The 15139-nt window shown below is 39.6% G+C and overlaps 1 protein-coding gene across 3 annotated transcripts in view; it reads left to right on the forward strand.

Moving 5' to 3' along the window:
* The window catches only part of LOC142596537 (SWI/SNF-related matrix-associated actin-dependent regulator of chromatin subfamily A member 2-like), a 167443-nt gene extending 160077 nt beyond the window's left edge, over positions 1-7366 (forward strand). For 2 of the 3 annotated variants that reach the window (XM_075725690.1, XM_075725692.1), the window contains 4 exons: positions 445-546; positions 4883-5009; positions 6567-6709; positions 7331-7366. In XM_075725690.1, the coding sequence (XP_075581805.1) occupies positions 445-546; positions 4883-5009; positions 6567-6709; positions 7331-7366 (408 nt within the window). Of the gene's footprint in view, positions 1-444; positions 547-4882; positions 5014-6566; positions 6710-7330 lie in introns of all 3 variants that reach the window. The other variant, XM_075725693.1, reaches the window with a different exon arrangement.
* Positions 7367-15139: the final 7773 nt, after the last annotated feature.

The raw sequence follows: 15139 nt of genomic DNA on the forward strand, positions 1-15139 counted from the left end.
ACAGCCACAGTTGGATAGGTGAGGATTAGGCAACTTCTTGCACCTTAGAGGCCATGAGGAGTTCATGGCTATCTCTTTTACCTTCACTCACACTGTACCTCTTTTTGTTTCTGTACTGAGAAGAAACTTGGAATTGAACTCCTTTCTTACCCACAACAATACAATTTCTGTTGCTTTTGGCCCTTCCAATTCACACAACAATTGTAAAATTTTTAGTCTACCTTTGGCTATGATGCATTTTGTCAGCATATTCCTCTCACACAGGCTTTAAATTTTGTTTGTTTTAATCGAATACTTGTCATTCCACTTAGGTAAAATGTTTAAAGAGAAGGTTTTAATGTATTGAAAATCAATATTAATTGATTGTCCTGTCTGTTATTTTTCTTTTTCTCTCTCCACTGCTGTCATCCATCCTTCTCCCCATCTTCTTAACAAATGCAACAGGAAAGAATTCGTAACCATAAATATCGGAACCTCAGTGATCTGGAGAAAGATGTCATGTTGCTGTGTCACAATGCTCAGACATTCAATTTGGAGGGATCACAGGTCTGATTGAACCACTTTATGTTAAACGTGTCTTCCCCACTCAGTGTTTTCAGTGCTTGTTTAATTCTGACAATTCTGTATTGTCGTGGTGTAGCCCCAGCCAGCAACTAAGCACCACGCAGCCGCTAGCTCACTCCCCCTACCCCAATGGGATGGGGGAGAGAATCGGAGGAGTAAGAGTGAGAAACACTCCTGGGTTGAGATAAGAACAGTTTAATAATTGAAATGAAGTAAAATAGTAATGATAATAATAACAATATAATAATAATAGTAATAATAATATACAAAGCAAGTGTGGCCAGCAGGAGCAGGGAGGTGATTGTTCCCCTGTACTCGGTGCTGCTGAGGCCACGCCTGGAATACTGTGTCCAGTTTTGGGCCCCTCAATACAAAAAAGACATTGAGGTGCTGGAGCGTGTTCAGAGAAGGGCAACAAGGCTGGTGAAGGGTCTGGAGCACAGACCTTATGAGGAGCAGCTGAGGGAACTGGGATTGTTTAGTGTGGAGAAGAGGAGGCTGAGGGGAGACCTTATCGCTCTCTACAACTACCTGAAAGGAGGTTGTAGTGAGGTGGGGGTTGGTCTCTTCTCCCATGGAGTTAGCGATAGGACGAGAGGAAATGGGCTCAAGCTGCGCCAGGGGAGGTTTAGGTTGGAAATTAGGAAAAATTTCTTTACGGAAAGGGTGGTCAAGAATTGGAACAGGCTGCCCAGAGAAGTGGTGGAGTCACCATCCCTGGAGGTGTTCAAAAAACGGGTAGACATGGCACTTTGGGACATGGTTTAGTCTAGTCTACCCTTGATTGGCTTAGAGTAGACTTGGTAATGTTAGGTTAATGGTTGGACTGGATGATCTTAAAGGTCTTTTCCAACCTAAACGATTCTATGACTCTATGATTCTATGATTCTATGATGCTCACCACCCGCCGACTGATACCCAGACAGTCCCCGAGCAGCGATCGCTGCTCCCCGGCCAACTCCCCCCCAGTTTATATACTGAGCATGACGTCATATGGTATGGAATAGCCCTTTGGTTAGTTTGCATCAACTATTCTGGCTGTTCCCCCTCCCAGTTTCTTGTGCGCCTGGCAGAGCATGGGAAGCTGAAAAGTCCTTGACTAGCATAAGCAGTCCTTAGCAACAACTAAAACATCAGTGTGTTATCAACATTCTTCTCCTACCAAATCCAAAACACAGCACTGTGCCTGCTACTAGGAAGAAAATTAACTCTATCCCAGCTGAACCCAGGACATGTATATAAACCCTCTATTTTTAATCTTATTAGTGCTTTTAATGAATAAAAATGCTCAGATTCTTTGAAGCATCCAGAATTCTTTGGTCACAACTGGAATTCAAACATTCAGCAAATTTAGTTTTGATTCCATAATCCTGAGATCCGTTTGTTCTGATATACTTTAGGACAGTTTTCAGACTATTTGGATCTATGCTAAATGGCTGTGCCCTGAAGAGCCATATGTTGGTTTGCTCACCAAAGTGCATAATACAAGCAATTGAGAGAATGGTCCAGCTTAGGGACAGTTGTTAAGTGTTTAGTGGTGAAAGTTTCAGCTCTGCTAATGGAAGATAAAATTTATAGTTTGTCTGACGCTAGATCTTTGTGTATATAGTTCATATTCTCTGGACATTGTTGACATTTTTTTCTTGTTGAAAGAACAATATCCATTTTGAGAGACTGCAATAATGTACCCTCATTAATAAATAATGTACCCAAATCTCTCATCTTGGAGAGATATAGAGTTCAGGATTTTGCCTGGTTTACACACAAGGATGCACTCAGTCCTATGAATTCACAATAGAAGAGGTAAACAGCGATACAAAAGAAAAGAGTACAAAAACCTGGAAGACAGATGAGAAAGTTGAAACACATGCTCTGGATTCTCTGAGATTTAGTTACGAAAGGATAAGATCTAAATCTTGGATGGGACAGACACACTAGGCTAGTTAAGAAGGCATTAAACAAACAAAGGGTTATGTGAAAAGGGGAAAAATAAGTGTTGAACAAAATGAAGATCATTGGAACAAAATATGTCTAAGCACTGCAGGACATGAAGAGAATAAACTCTTTGCTTTCTTATACACCAGTCTTAGGAGCCTGGGCAAACAAACAGAATTAGAATTGTTCATTATGAAAACAAATTCAGCCTACTTCATCCTGAAAGCTGATGGGAAGATTGGAATGTTTACATTTTTATGAAAAGATTGAGTTGGCAGTAGGAAAGAAGATAGGGAACAGCAATATATGTGGAAATTTATATTTATATGGCAACACATGTAGAATAAAGTACTACCTGTATCAGAGTCTCTGACACAATTTTAAATATGCATTCTAGCAGATGAGGCCCAAATAGCATGATGCAACACACTATTAAACTGCAGTAGATAACATGATGACTGCTTCCGTAATGTTCAAGGAAAAAAAAAGATGTCATGGGGGACTTCAGTAAAAATGTTATAAACTGGATGTCATATGCTGCCAATATTAATGCATTCTGCAAGTGTCTAAATATTATAGATGACCCTTTGCTATACAGAGGAATTTTATATCATGTTATCTTGACAAATAACAAAGAAATTGAACATTCAATTAAAAATGAGGGGTTGTTTAGTACAAATGATCATTACTTGATTATTTTTGTTGTGTACAAGCAGAATAAAATATTGTCTGTTGTACAGACATTTTTGCTATCTTAACAACATTCAATTAAATGAAAAAATCAAAATCAGCTCAATTATTCAAGCAAAAAATATTAATGATTGGAAGTGTGGAAGAAAATTTTACTAATTGTTCAGAAGTGATAGTGATATAGATGTATATAGTGATATAGATGTTTATAGCTATTTTACTGCTAATGAAAGTAAATGGAAAAAAATAAGAAGGGAAGCTGATATTAAAAAACATGACTGAGAAGTTTGAAATTGTTTGGAAGTTGATCAGGGAGGTAAAAATATGCAAGGAAAAATCAATGGTCACATGAGAAATCAATATAGATAATTATTCTTGTCAGAAAACTTTGGTTGTTCTTCTCTTGGTAGGATTACCAGTAATGATACTGAAATGGTAGAAAAGTTCAGTAGATATTTCTGTTCTTTGGAAATAATCAGATTCATATCACAGAATGATGCAGAAATATTTTCCATTCCAACATACTAATGTTATCTACCAAATTTAGTATTACTTTTTAAAGCTTGAAGTCCAAATAACTTGTACCTACGATTTTTTAAATTTCTGTCTGAGACACTCCCTGTACCATTAATTTTGATTTTCATTAAACCTTGGGACATTCCTGCAGTAGTTCTCAAATTTTTTAGGTTTTCTTTTCTTCTGTGTAATAGTTTGGATCCACTTTTGCCCTGACACATACTTATTAAAATATAATATTTATGTGTGTACTACTTAAATGAAAAGATACAAACCCATAAGTTTAATTTGGACGGAGATACTTAAGTATACAATAAAGTAAAATTTAAGTGAGATACTTCATATTTGTTTTATTAGTATGATGCATGCTCCTTTTTTTTTTTTTTTTTTTTTTTTTTTTTTTTTTTTTTTTTGAGCAAAGCATTTCTATCTGGGCTGGAGGCTTAAAAGGTGCTTTCAGGGAGAGACAGATCTTATATGGTGTGTTCAATTTAACCAATGCATTACTTCCAAAGTTTTACAGAGCAGTATGTGCAAGCTCATTTTGTTAAGATGATTATAGTGTCTCATTATTATTTTTATTTCTGTTTCATTAATCTGGCAAATACATTACAAGCCAGATGTAGTCCTCTTGTTCATAGATGCTCTTCCAATGAGGTTAATATAAAAGTTGATAGTACCAAAAATACTTAGCAGGCTTCAAAATATTAATAGAGTTTTGGATAAGCATTGATTTTCAGTCTTTTTGGATCTTAAAGGAAGGAGTCTTAAAGGAATCCCAAAGCTGCTTGGGATAAATTATTTTCTTTTTTACCCACTTTGGATTTTGGAACAATTTTTCAAGGCTGTTAAGATCTAATTAAAATATATCATACTTCTAGTGGTAATAAAATAATAATGAAAGAAAAACAATTGCATTCCAGGATGGACTCTCTCTCTAATTGGTTGTTTTAAATGTGATACATTTTAAGAGTTGTATTTTTGTGGCTCACTGTTGGCCGGATTCTTCATTTAGAGCATGAAAACTCAATGTTGACATTTTTTTGTAAAATTCATGAAACAAGCATTGTTACTTGTAATAAAAAGGCTACATTCTGTGAGTTTGTATAGGAAGAAAAGTGAATTTTTGATGATGCTTGGCTTGCAGTTCTGACATAGGTTTGCTTTCATACTGTAGATCTATGAGGATTCCATTGTTCTTCAGTCTGTATTCAAAAGTGCACGACAGAAGATTGCCAAAGAAGAGAGTGAGGATGAAAGCAACGATGATGATGATGATGATGAAGAGGAGTCAGAGTTAGAATGTAAGTTCCCTGCTGAATGCTGAGAAAGAAATACGTTTAGGGAAGAGGGGGGAATTAATTTTTCCATTTGTCCATTTGAAACTGGTTATAGGCTTTCATTTTCTACTGCTGGAAGTAGTTTCTTATAAAGTTTGCTGGTTTGGCTGCTTCCATTCAGCTTAAGTCTCTTGGCTACTCTGTTCTGGCTATATTTCTTAGAATTGTGCTGAAGACTTCAAGTGCTTTTAAGCACTGCTCAGATGGAAACAGATCTGACTTATCCTTATCTGATTGACCATGAGTACATATAGACCCTTCTTTTCCTGATCATGTCGCTTCTAAATATAAGTGCCTAGAACTAGTGACTTCCTTAATCCATAGGTGAGCAACCTTTCTGATATTATGCAACATATATGATTAAGAAACAGAAAATGTTACTTCAGTGAGACAAAGGGAAAATGGAACTCAGATTGTTTACAAACAGGAGATGACATTCATAATTTAAGAGGCACAGCTAATCTGCTGTGAGATGGGCCCAGGCTGGGCCAAAAATTCATCTGGGATCTAGGGCATGCTGCAGGTTAAGTTGGAGCATCTCTTTTAAGAAGTGATACTCTCGTCTCTTATTAAATTATTCTGATATAATTTATTATCTCCGTTGGTAAAAATGTATGTCTTTTATTTCCAATTTTAATTTGCTGCATCTCTGCTATTCCACAGAATTGCCAATAGGTTCACAACACACTGATGTCAAAAAAATGACTATAGAAAGAGCCAGATCTACATATTACCTTTCAGCTCGCCTGACCAATTAAAGTTTCCTCAATAGGTACCTTCTCACATAACCTCTAAACTTGAAGTCCCTGCAAATTTGGAAACATGATATTGTGGAAAAGGAGGGATCCCTCCATTCTGCTTTCTGCCACCCAAGTGCTTCTACCCCATACTTTCTAACTACCTAGAACTGCACTTCGAAAGTATGTCTGGATAGAGAAACTAGAGTACTTTTGCCTTGAGCTACAATGCAAATATTACAAGCAGCTGTGCAGAGCATGCAACTTCAGCAGTTCATCTGGAACTGGGCACTTGTGTTCTCTTCAGTAAGCTGTCAACTCAAAAATTTCCAGTCACCTTTGCATGGAGTCTGTGTAGTTAAAAAAACCCAAAATTGTCTGTTCCTACTGAAGGCAGACATTTTTCTTTGTGCAGGCAACAAAACCTACTTTATTTCTTAATATGCATCTTCTTGTACAAGGTTCCCTGAGTGTAGTTGCAACACTAAATGCTATCTGTAAGTGCCATGCATTCTCAAAGTGAAAGAAGGATGCACCTGATCAGTTCTCAGATTTTCCTGATAGTTTAATGCAAACTAACTCTGCAACTGTCAAGAACACAAGTAAAAGCAAATATCTCTACTTAATTCCACAATCCAGACAAAGAACAGAAAGAGGATTTTTTCAGGCTACAAGGGGAGAATTTACATGAAGACAGACTGTTTAAAAGTTGCTTAAAAGTTATTTAGTAGGAAAATGGTATACAATAAAGGCAGATGTTACATTCACATTCCACTTTTTACAGCAAGATCAGTGAAAGTCAAAATCAAGCTGAACAAGAAGGATGAAAAAAGCCAAGACAAAGGCAAAGGCAAGAAGAGGCAAAGCCGAGTAAAAGCCAAGCCTGTTGTGAGTGACAATGACAGTGATGAGGATCAAGATGAAAACGTAAGTTTTGTTCACTGAGATTTTGGAAATGGTTGCAGTGATTTCATCTATATCCTGTCCTGTTTGCACTCAGAATTTTCACCCTTTCATGCTTAGAAACGTTAAGCATTGTTTTTAATCTGTGTCGTCATCTTGGGAGGATGGGGGAGCAGGTTCAAACTGTTAGGGTTTGCTTGTGGGATCTGGTCTTGGTGCTGGAAGACAAAAAGTCTGACACTTTTGGCACTTATTTTTTGAAGATGTTCTTTCTTTCATCAAAACTTTAAAACTCATGGTTTGTTTGCTTTCATTCCCACCCTAGAAACACTTGGTTTTAATTTCTCGTAGGTGTTTCTATTAATGCAACAAATGAAGACAGATCTTTCCAGACATTTTTAAAATACTTGGGTAGACAGAAAGGAGCTAGTGTTTCCTGACTCTGTGCCTTTTCTTCTCTAAAGAGGCCCACAGCAATTTAACTGGAATGAAATGTCATGAAAGGAAAATAGTAAATAACATATTACTTTTCTTATGGCTATCTTGATTTGTCAGTTTAACTGTAATTTTTCTTTTTTTCTTTAACAAAATCCATAGAATACTTGGCAAAGAATTTCTGACTTTTCTTGTGTCTCTTACCTCTAGGACCAGTCAGAAGCAAGCGGAAGTGATGATGAGTAATTCACAGAGTTTATTTCCTTGGCAGAACTGACCCCATCCCCTTCCCTTCTCTCATTTTACAACCACTGAATTCATTTTGTCAAACAGATATTGGGTTGTATTCTCATCCTCTATAAACTAGCTCTAGGACAGTGCCTGACAAACATATGATAGAATCATAGAAGATTCATAGAATCATTTAGGTTGGAAAAGACCTTTAAATCATCCAGTCCAACCATTAACCTAATACTACCAAGTCCACCACTAAACCAATTAAGGGTAGAGTAAGAATTTCATGTTTCCTGGCTTGGTGGATGGATTATTTTTAATAAAAGTAAACACTAGGAATCATTAAGATTGGAAAGGACCTCTAAGATCATCAGTCCAACCATCAACCCAACACCACCATGCCCACTAAACCATGTCCCAAAGTGCCACATCTACCCATTTTTTGAACACTTCCAGGGATGGTGACTCCACCACCTCTCTGGGCAGCCTGTTCCAATGCTTGACTACCCTTTCTGTGAAGAAATTTTTCCTAATATCCAATCTAAACCTCCCCTGGCGCAGCTTGAGCCCATTTCCTTTTGTCCTATCGCTAGCTACTTGGTAGAAGAGACCAACACCCACCTCAGTACAACCTCCTTTCTTGTAGTGAATCATAGAATAGAATCATAGAATTGTTTAGGTTGGAAAACACCTTTAAGATCATCCAGTCCAACCAAAACTGGACACAGTATTCCAGGTGCAGCCTCACCAGTGCCGAGTACAGGTATCAGTTTAAAAAAGGAAAAAAGTAACATACTGTGACCAAATGGGCCTCAAAGATTTTTTTAAAAATCTCCAATACAACAAAAAAGCTTTTGATGAAAAAATGTGCATTGATAGTATATTTCTCTGGGTTGGGTTTCCTTGGTAATGGTTTCATCGTGCCTGGTTTTATCATTTGATGTTTTCAGTGTCATCAGAAAGACAAAAGAAAAAGTCTTTTATAGCATTGATAACCAGGAGAAGCCATAAAAAGCCACTGGTTGTTTTATTTTTCATCAGGCAGTTTTCTGCTCTATTGTTTTTTTACACTGTGGTGAATATATGCAACTTTGTTTAACAGCTTATAAATGTACAGTAGTTAGCCTTCACCTCATCTTGTCCTGTATACATTTTTTCACTTTATGCTTGATGATCTTCAGAAAAATGCTTTTTTGAATTGTAGCAAATTTATGTGTACTGTAAACTTTGCTAAACTTTTCTCCTCTTGATTAAAAACAATGGGTTGAAAAATGTTTTAGAATATTGCAATCTATATAGTGTAATGAATGGCTTCTTTCATCAAACTGATCTTCTATGTTACCAGTGTGAATTCTCACTTTTTCCCTAAAGTGTACTTAATCTTTGCTTTCTTTGCACAATGTCTTTGGTTGCAAGTCATAAGCCTGAGGCAAATAAAATTCCAGTAATTTTGAAGAATGTTGTATTGGTGCTTTCCTAATAAAGGGATATTTTATCTCAATAAACACAGCCTTGTGTTATGAATTCCACAAAAATCATATTTACTATAGTGACAAGAGTGCCTCTTGTGGAGAGACCCAATGTGCTCTGCTCTAAACAGTTAACATAAGAGCTTGTCTGAATTCCATAGGAACATCCTCAAAGAGAGATACAAGACAAGTGACAGCTATTAAAAGATACCTTGAAATGGAAGCATAATTCCAGTCCCCAACTAGAATTCAAGTGATTAATCAATAAAACAAACATCTTTGTTCCTTTTTATTTTTTTTAGGAAATGTTTTTGTCATATGTTTTAGTGGGAGTGAATACAATTAGGTATGTAGGCAGTCACACCATCTATAAATTAGTTTATTTTCGTCATTACAAAGAATCAGATAGTACTTTCCAGGACTGAGATGCACTAAGATGTGGTAACGTAAAGAGACTACAAGTATGTAATATCTACACTTAATATTGCTGTTACTTCCTGTAGAAACCCAAACTCCTCACATTCTAAATATACGATCAATATAAAATTTTTACACCTAGAACATTTCTTAAACTGAAGATTTCTGAGTTAAATGAACCATTTGTTTCTCAGTATGTATCCTCACTGTTAAGGATGTTATGGGAGCTGTCAAACCTAGAGGACTCCCAGACTTGTGAATTCTTCTGTCCTGGCCACTGAAGTCCAGCTGGGTGGACTCTAAGAACCACTCTAAGATGCCGCTGCTGCTGTCCACATTTACAGGTTTGGCCAGTAGTGAAGCTGAGCATGTATTCCACAGAGACACATGCACAGACATGGGCTACTAACACAGGTGGCCACACAGAGTATAACAGACAGAATCATAGAATATCTCGAGTTGGAAGGGACCCATAAGGACCGTCGAGTCCAACTCCCTGCTCCTCGCAGGACTACCTAACACTAAACCATATGACTAAGAGCGTTGTCCAGACGCTCCTTGAACTCAGACAGGCTTGGTGCTGTGACCACTTCCCTGGGGAGCCTGTTCCAGTGATCAACCACCCTCTCAGTGAAGAACCTTTTCCTAAGGTCCAATCTGAACTTCCCTGACACAGCTTCGTACCATTTCCTCGTGTCCTGTCACTGGTCACCAGAGAGACGAGATCAGCGCCTCCCCCTCTGCTGCCCCCCTTGAGGAAATTTGTAGACTGCAATGAGGTCACCCTTCAGCCTTCTCTTCTCCAAGCTGAACAACCAAGTGACCTCAGCCGCTCCTCGTAAGTCTCACCCTTGAGACCTTTCACTATCTTGGTCGCCCTGCTCCAGACACACTCTAATAGTTTGATGTCCTTCTTATATTGAGGCACCCAAAACTGCACACAGTACTCGAGGTGGGGTCACATCAGCGCAGTGTAGAGTGGGACAATCACCTCCCTCGACTGGCTAGCTATGCTGTGCTTGATGCACCCCAGGACACGGTTGGGCCTTTTGGCTGCCAGGGCACACTGTTGACTCATATTCAACTTGCCATCAACCCAACCCCCCCCCCCAGATCTCTTTCTGCGGGGTTGCTCTCCAGCCTCTCATCCCCCAATTTGTATGTATAACCAGGATTACCCCATCCCAGGTGGAGAATCTGGCGCTTGCTCTTGTTAAATTTCATACAGTTGGTGATTGCCCAGCTCTCTAGGCTATCCAGATCTCTCTGTAAGGCCTCTCTACCCTCGAGGGAGTCCACAGCTCCTCCTAGTTTAGTATCATTGGCAAACTTACTTAATGTACATTTGACTCCCGCGTCCAGATCATTTATAAAAACATTAAAGAGCGCTGGCCCTAAAATTGAGCCCTGGGGAAGCCACTGGTGACTGGCCGCCAGCCTGATGTAACCCCATTTACTATAACTCTTTGAGCCCGACCTGTCAGCCAATTGCTCACTCAACATATTATGGACTTGTCTAGCTGTATGCTGGACGTTTTGTCCAGAAGGATACTGTGAGAGACAGTATCAAAAGCTTTGCTAAAATCCCAAAAAACCCCACATCTACTGGCTTCCCTTGGTCAACTAGATGGGTGACCTTGTCATAAAAGGAAATTAAGTTAGTTAAGAAGGACTTTCCCCTTGTGAACCCGTGTTGGCTATGACCAATGACTGCATTGTCTCTCAAGCGTTTTTCAGTAACTCCCAGAAAAAGCTTCTCCATAATTTTACCAGGCACTGAAGTGAGACTGACAGGCCTGTAATTACCAGGGTCTTCCTTCTTACCCTTCTTTAAAATTGGGACAACATTTGCTGGCTTCCAGTCGACTGGGACCTCTCCAGACTCCCAAGACCATTGAAAAATAATGGAAAGATGTCCCACGATAACATCGGCCAGCTCTTTCAGCACCCTGGGATGAATCCCATCAGGCCCCAGAGACTTATGTGCATCCAGCTGGAGCAGCAAGTCTCAAACAACTTCAGAGTTGGCTGGGAGTTTATCATCACCCCAGTCACGGTCTTCCAACACAGGGCTCCGGGGGTCCCAGGGCCCATCATCAGTGTTGAAGACGGAGGCGAAGAAGCCATTAAATGTCTCCGCTTTGTCTACATCCCTATTTGTGAGATGACTGACCCCATCAAGCTATGGACCAATGTTATCTCCGATTCTCCTTTTGCTATTAACGTATTTTAAAAAGCCCTTTTTGTTGTCCTTCACAGTGCTGGCCAGCTTGAACTCTAATCGAGCTTTGGCCACATGAATTTTCTCCCTACAGTGGCGAACGGCATCTCTGTAGTCCTCCTTTGTAGCCTGTCCTTGCTGCCAATGTCCGTACACTTTCCTTTTCTGCCTAAGTTCTAGAAGATCCCTGCTCAGCCAAGCTGGTCTTCTGCCCCGCTTGCTTGACTTCTGACACTTTGGAATTGCCTGCTCCTGCACTCTTAAGAGATGGCTCTTAAAAAGTGACCAGCATTCATGGACCCCAATACCTTCAAAAGCAGATTCCCAGGGGACCTTACTAACTAGCTCCTTCAGCAGCCCGAAGTCTGCTCTCCCCATATCCAGGGTTGAAGTTTTGCTGGCAGTTTTTCTCCTATCGCCAGCAATTTGAAACTCAACTACTTCGTGGTCACTGTGACCAAGACAGCCACCAATCACCACTTTGCCCACAAGTCCCTCTCTGTTTACAAACAACAAATCTAGGAGGGCACCTTTCCTAGTCGGCTTCCTTAGTACCTGCACCAAGAAGTTATCTTCAATGCGCTTCAGGAATTTCCTGGACCTGTTTGTGTCTGCTGTATGATATTCCCAGTTGACGTCTGGGAAGTTAAAATCACCCATAAGGACAAGGGCAGCTGATCTAGAGATATCCCTTAATTCCTTGTAGAATAATTCATCGATGTCATCGTCCTGGCTGGGTGGTCAACAGTAGACTCCCACAACAACATCCGCTTTATTTGTTTTCCCCTTAATCCTTACCCAGAGGCTCTCATCTGTGTCATTGCCAACTGCAAGTGCCATACAGTCCAACCCCTCCTTTACATACAGCACCACCCCCCCGCCTCGCCTGCCCTGCCTATCCCTCCTGAAGACCCTATAACCGGCCATCATGGCACTCCAGTCGTAGGACTCATCCCACCAGGTTTTGCTTATGCCAATGATGTCGTAGCTCTGGGACTGGGCCAAAGGTTCTAGCTTCTCTTGTTTATTCCTCATGCTGCGTGCATTAGTATAGAGACATTTCAAATGTGCTCCAGTGTACTCAGCACATCGTGGAGCAGGCCAAAGGACCTCGCTAGCACACTGTCCCGCAAACATTGGCATGCCATCCCATGGCTTATCACTAGCGAGCCTGGTTTTATCCCCTTTTCCCCTTCAAATGTAGTTTAAAGCTCTTTCTATGCCCTGCTAACTCCTGCGCAAAGATCCTTTTCCCCCTTTGAGACAGGTGTACCCTGTCTGTTGCCAGCAGGCCTGGTATTGTGTAGACTGACCCATGATCAAAAAAACCCCAAAATTCTGCCGGTGGCACCAGTCACGGAGCCAGGTATTGATCAGCTAGGTCTTTCTGTTTCTTCCAACAACATTCCCTGCGACTGGAAGGATAGAGGAAAACACTACTTGTGCTCCTGATCCCTTAACCAGTCATCCCAAGGCCCTGAAGTCTCTTTTGATCACCCTTGGACTTCTTACTGCAACTTTGTCGCTGCCTACATGAAAAAGCAATAATGGATAATAATCCAAGAGCCGCACCAGGGTAGGAAGTTTTCTCGTAACATCTTTAACCCGGTCCCCAGGGAGGCTGCAGACTTCCCTAAGAAGTGGGTCTGGTGAAGATCCGTCTTTTTGACAAAAAGTTATTTCATAAAATCAAAAACATTCATTGGCAAAATAAACCAAAACTCTAGGATTCAACTGAAAACATAAATGTTGAAGAGCTATGGTGCCCATTTTTAACATGATCAGGCTCCATAATGCTCAGTTCCTCTCTCCAAATACAGCAACTATTTTGAAAGTACATGGCATTTTAAATTTCATAACAGGACAGGTAAATCAAAGCTACAAACTTTAGTTTGGTTCCCACATAAAAACCTTAAAACATTTACTGAATCTGTGTTACAGTATATTGTAAACCTACAGTTAAGGGTTTTACACAACAATAAATGTTTCATACTCACTAAAATGGAGATGGAGTAGAATGCAGTATATAGTACCTCAAAATTAACTTTCTAGTCTTTTATTTTCAAAATAATCAAAAGAAGCCTGCATCTATATCTATACATCCCATTTTCCCTCCATTGGTAAGATTTCTACACTTCAGGAAAAAAGTATGATTACCACTTCAGCTCTCACTAAATACTCATGCAATTTGTAATTCAAACATGAAATAAGTAAAGCAGTTGGAAAAGTGATAGTGTTCTCACACAGTGTTCTGGTGGCATAAGCTCTGCAACTGTTGATTCCCCTCCCCACCAATATTTCATACATTCAATATTTGGAAAAAGCTAGCTGTTCTTTTTTTAAAAAACAAACTCATTACATATTTTGTGGGCGTGCATATACTTGAATGCGTGTGTGTATGGGAAGAAATGAAAAAAATAAGAAGTGGAGGGGAACAGAAGAAATTTGAGAGTTAAAAAAAAAAACCACCAACCCTAACAACAATGAAAAAATCACATGCTTATGCCTTCATTAAGTAAACTATTAAAAAATGCCCCCAAAATCCTGCAAAAGAATACGAGAAGTCCAAAATATTTGGATTCTGAACTAGTGAAACTCTCTCTCTTCCTCTCAATGTATGTGCATTTACTATCATCTTGAATTACTCAATAATATTTTTTCCTTCAATTTTATCATATTTTTCTCTAAACCAGAAATATGCAGAGCTAGAAGAGAAAGCATGTGCAATTTTTAATGTAGTCTAGTAAAAAATGCAAGTGAAAATTGTGAGAAGTATACAACAAATAATACTGATGCAACATCTCACATGTTAAGCTAAGTTCTAACTGATGACATCTTTGGTACCCTCTTTGGGAGCATTCCTAGAATGCATTTTCAGAGAGGTTCCAATCCTACAAAAAGGCATGTTTGTAACGGAATGATAGGGAGCAGCAACATTGCTTTTAATATATGTCACACTGGAAAGAATTGTATGAACATGTGAAGTAATAGTATAAATCAAACCTGTATCACAGTGAATATAAAAAATTTATTAGCTTTGTATATAGCTGGAGACTGTCTAGTCCAACACCCCTCCACATCCCTCAAACAGGGTCAACTAGAGCAGGTTCCTCAGGGCCATGTCCAGTTGGGTTTTTAATATCTCCAAGGACAGAGACTCTACAACCTCTCTGGGCAACCTGTTCTAGTGTTTGACCACCCTCACAGTAAAAAAGAGGGTTTCTTTCTTATTTTTAAACAGAATTTCCTGTATTCTTGTTTGTGCCCATTGCCTGTTGTGCTGTCACTGAGAAGAGTCTGGCTCCATTTTCTTTACTTCCTCCCATCAGGTATTTAGACATGTTGATAAGATATCCCCCCCGCAGCCTTCTCTTCTCCAGGCTAAACAATCCCAGCTCTCTCAGCCTCTTCCTTATGTCAGATGCTCCAATCCCTTAATTATCTTAGTGGCCCTTTATTGGACTCGCTCTAGTATGTCCATTTCTTTCTTGTGGTTGGAAGCCCAGAACTGGACACAGTACTCCAGATGTGGTCTCATCAGTGCTGAGTAGATACTTGGTATAGGCTCAGTTGACCCTTGACGGAGTTTGTTCCTCCTCAATTGTTCCCCCTCAATTGTTCCCAGGGCACTTTACCTGTTCTGTAATTGCAGGTCTGCAGGCAGAGAAGGAGTCTTCC

Source organism: Pelecanus crispus, chromosome W, assembly GCF_030463565.1.
Source record: "Pelecanus crispus isolate bPelCri1 chromosome W, bPelCri1.pri, whole genome shotgun sequence".
Classification (NCBI taxonomy): Eukaryota; Metazoa; Chordata; class Aves; order Pelecaniformes; family Pelecanidae; genus Pelecanus; species Pelecanus crispus.